The sequence below is a fragment of the Priapulus caudatus genome, unplaced genomic scaffold, assembly GCF_000485595.1.
Source record: "Priapulus caudatus unplaced genomic scaffold, Priapulus_caudatus-5.0.1 Scaffold295, whole genome shotgun sequence".
Lineage (NCBI taxonomy): Eukaryota > Metazoa > Priapulida > Priapulimorpha > Priapulimorphida > Priapulidae > Priapulus > Priapulus caudatus.
The window spans coordinates 24,239-28,584 of record NW_014577356.1 but is presented as its reverse complement, the minus strand read 5'-3'; the positions used below and the strand labels follow the sequence as shown (position 1 = coordinate 28,584).

General features: G+C 43.4%; 1 protein-coding gene across 2 annotated transcripts in view; it reads left to right on the top strand.

Annotated features, from left to right (window-relative positions):
- Positions 1-2,996, top strand: part of LOC106808678 (DNA-directed RNA polymerase III subunit RPC6-like) — a 5,226-nt gene extending 2,230 nt beyond the window's left edge. The window contains exons 2-4 of one of the 2 annotated variants that reach the window (XM_014811501.1): positions 411-464; positions 1,320-1,941; positions 2,177-2,996. In XM_014811501.1, the coding sequence (XP_014666987.1) occupies positions 1,555-1,941; positions 2,177-2,761 (972 nt within the window). In that variant the 5' untranslated portion in view covers positions 411-464; positions 1,320-1,554 and the 3' untranslated portion in view covers positions 2,762-2,996. The remainder of the gene's footprint in view (positions 1-410; positions 465-1,319; positions 1,942-2,176) is intronic. The other variant, XM_014811502.1, reaches the window with a different exon arrangement.
- The last annotated feature ends 1,350 nt before the right edge of the window (positions 2,997-4,346 follow it).

The following is a 4,346-nucleotide window of genomic DNA, read 5'->3' as shown; positions in this document are numbered from 1 at the left end:
GCAACTTTCATAACGATCCCAACGAACATTCCTTTGAGAAGGTTCCTGATACCATCCCTGTGCATTCCACTGGCGTGTATGTGAACACATTTGGGACTAACAGGGTTTACTAGAATCCCACCACTCTACCACAGAGTCACCGCAGTAGACGTTAGATGAGCGCTGTCGCTCCGCGGCACTTGTTTGAACTTATTGTGTATACACCAGCATGGCGGCTATGATATTAAGTGTGGCGGGTGCATTTTAGGATGGCGGGGCTCGACGATAGCCTGGGGGGTCGCCAGGCTATAAGTGCCCTTGGAGAACCTTGCGACAGTAAATCATGGAGTATTTGACTCCAGTCTCCCGTTAATTTCGCACCCTGTATATATATAATATATCGATTAACTATATCTATGCTATTTCTCTAGATTTCATTCGTAGCGGGGTTCTATGCAGGAGTTTACGCTTCACAAAACTATGAAGTAAGTTTGTAGCATTGTGTGTTTAGTATAACTCCTAATTACATATCAGATTAATTAAGTACAATAATATATATTCGTATCTGTGTGGTTCCATTCGGTATGGTCTAGGTAACGTGGTTTCTGTAACGTAACTAGGTAACGTGCTCTCTGTAGTAGTAGAAGTAGTGCTTATATTACTAGCTCTTATCTTTGTAGCTCTTTCTCTTCTACAGATCGTCTATGGCAGCATGAAAGTTGGTAGAGCTGTCATACTAGAGTCTGTATAGTGTATAGTAATAATAACTTCTCAGCTCTTACGAACTGTACTGCCTAAAATCTGTTGAGAGTAATTTTTATAACAAACTGGAATAACAGCTGTTTCCAAGTGTAGTAATTCAAGTTGTAACTATTTCAGAGAAATGCATGTCCTAGATTTTAGATCTCTCTTTAGAACATAGATGATATATCTCTCTTTAGAACATAGATTATATTATATCTCTCTTTAGATCATGGATTATAGATCTCTTTTTCGATTCATTTTCCCACAATATTCTTTGATTATAACATCCAGGGTAATGATAGGCTGGTGACACTGCCTAGTGTAAAAGTTATAACTGAGGACAAGTATCAGATAAACGTAGCAGTTTTTGAATAGTTTAATGCCTCTTCTCGTTAACGATCATCATGCTAATTAAACTTGATTATGATATATTTGAGATATTACAGACCACATTCAATAGAACTCAAATTTATATGAAGATTGCATTTTAAACATCCTATAAAAAGTTTCCTAAAAGCAATACTATTTATCTGCTTGTATTGCAACTGCAACTGCATGAGTCATGATTGCAAATAACAATTCTGCTTATTCGTCAGCTACCACACCTCGACAAACCTGCGGAACTTTGGGAAAAATTGCTAGCCGTACTGGAAACGTATGAAAAGGCGTCGAAGAAGAAAGACGACCCCTAGCCAAGCAACGGCTGCAAGCAAATGATGATGTGATCTTAATGAGCTGTGATCCTAGTATTACCTACAGTCAGTATTGTGAGGAAATCGGAGACACCGGTCGCACCCTCCCACCGACATCTCGTAATCGACGCCGCGCGTCATGGCGGAAGCCATGGAAACCGAGATTGCGACGACGACGACGGCGAAACAAGAGGACGCGCCCGCCGACGACCTCGACGGGCAGATCCTGGCACTGTGCCAAGAGTTTCCGAAGGGCATCACGGACGCCGTCATCCAGAATACGATGCCGGAGCTTACGGCCCAGCGTCGCGTAACGGCGATCAACCGCCTGCTGTCCGGCGGGAGGATAGATCTCCTGCGCAGCGGTTCTCAGCTTGTCTATAAGCTGAAGGATCCGGGGAGCGGTGCGGAGGTGCGCGGGGGTGACCACCAGGAGAAGCTGGTCTACCAGATCATCAAGGAGGCGGGGAACAAGGGGATATGGATCCGCGATATTCGCTATAAGAGCAACCTGCTGCTGACACAGGTGAGATATGAACGTGAGAGAGGTGAGAGAGGCGAGGTGTATGTGAGACAGGTGAGAGAGAGGTTAGAGGTGAGAGGTGAGAGGTGAGAGAGATGAGATGAGAGAGATGTGAGAAAGGTGAGAGATATGAAAGATGTGAGAGAGAGGTGGGAGGTTAGAAAGATGAGAGGTAAGAATTAAGCACGTGGATATGTGGACGGGGGAAAACGGTGAAAATGCTTTTTTCCTTTCGCAGGTGAACAAGATCCTCAAGTCTCTCGAGAGCAAGAAGCTGATAAAGGCAGTCAAGTCGGTCGCCGCCTCCAAGAAGAAGGTCTACATGCTCTTCGACGTCGAACCTGACCGCTCTGTGACCGGCGGCGCGTGGTACAGCGACCAGGACTTCGAGTCGGAATTCGTCGAAGTTCTCAACCAGCAGTGCTGTAAGTTTCTGCGGCAGAAGGCGGACGCGGCGAGGGATTCGCGTCCCGACCCAATCGCGCAGCGCAACGCGGCGTACGCATCGGCGCGCGAAGTCTGGCGATTCATCTCAGAGCTCGGCGTCAGCAAGATCCAGCTCTCGATGGACGATATCGAGATGATTCTGAACACGCTGATCTACGACGGCGTCGTCGAGCGTACGGTCGTCGCGGCAACGTCGCAGGGAGGCGGCGACGACGGAGACCCGCAGAGTCTGTACCGCGCGGTGAATCGCATGCTGCCTGACACGGGCGTGATGCGCGTGCCGTGCGGGGTGTGCCCCGTGTTCGATCAGTGCCACGAGGAGGGAGCGGTGTCGCCATCTACGTGCGTGTACATGAAAGAATGGCTCGAGTACTGACTCCGATCGCATCGCGTGTCGAAAGCCATAACGAGTCGTTAGTTATGCGTCGGCCCGAACGCTCGCATGTAGAAGGTATTAAAACGAATAAATAAGTCAAATCGAATCACATGGGAGTGTTGATTTAATGCCTGTGTTCGTTTAAAATATGTAAAGCGCATGGGTATGAATTTAACGTGTAATGTAACGTCTCATGTAATTCGAATGTTGAAAAGTAAACACAGTCTCAAAGTTAGAGGTGTACTATATATTTAATTGCCTACAAATGTTAGACACACACTCATTTGTACTCCAGCATAACCACTCTCAGTGCTGTCGTAGGTGGAAGATAGCAATACATTTTCCGTATGAAATGTTTAATTTCGTTAATCTACACAATAAGATCGCTAAATGCAAAAATCGAACTAAAATAGACAAAGCTGAAATTTCACTCCTCACCATTACCATGACAGCACTTGCCTCTGCTAACAAATAAAACTATACTTCATGAGTAGTTACATAAAAAAATATAGTTTCACCTTGACATGTTAATCACTATGAACATAACCCTATTTACATATACACTTTTCTAAAGTTATAGCTGTATTGAAATACTGAGCATTTCTACTTATTAAGCATTTTATTGGCTTAAATTACACATAGTAATCTTTACAGACATTTACACCAAGTAATAATCCAACAACAGGATAAATATCTTTAGTATGAGTTAGTATGTTCATACAACCATAACCATAGGTATATCAGACTTTACCTATGCTAACGATAAACATTTCGAAGAAATGTCATCGCAGGTTGAACACACGAACGCACTGCACTGTGGGGGAAAATGTTGCCAGTTTACATATATACCGTTGGCAAAATTTTCGAGAATTCTTCCGCAGAATGTAATAATTATATCAGGAGTGAATAATAGAGATCTCTATTATTCCCTCCTGATTATATGAATACTGTGTACAGCCAATAATCATTGTCATATGTTGGATCAATACTTGTTCATGTATAAATGCTGCAGTTTTCACAAACATGAAATCGTAAAAAACAACAAGGTGACACGATTTAAAATGTTTCTATACACCTACAACCCTTATAGATAATTATCTACAAAGCATCACTCAGAATCACATGAATGTGCAGAAGACATAATTATATAATTAACAACCCTGAATATATGATTTCACACATTAACATCAAGTCTGGGCAATACACGTGTGGTCACTTTGAACTTAATAAATATCTTAAATAATAATAAGTGTACGGGAAAAATATGAACTGGTATGCAAAATTATGTACCACTGTAAGTGTTTATAATGTCACTGCTAGTTCTTAACCTCCTACAGTACACTTGACTAGTTGTGTGCTAATACTATTCACCATATTTATTTACCTAGGTTATCAAAGGGATGAAGTAAGGTTGAGAGAGGGAGGGAGGGAGAGAGATAGAGGGAGAGAGAGAGAGAGAGAGAGAGAGAGAGAGAGAGAGAGAGAGAGGAGGAGGAGAGAGAGAGAGAGAGAGAGAGAGAGAGAGAGAGAGAGAGAGAGAGAGAGAGAGAGAGAGGAGGAGGGAGGACGGGAGGAGGTAGGAGGA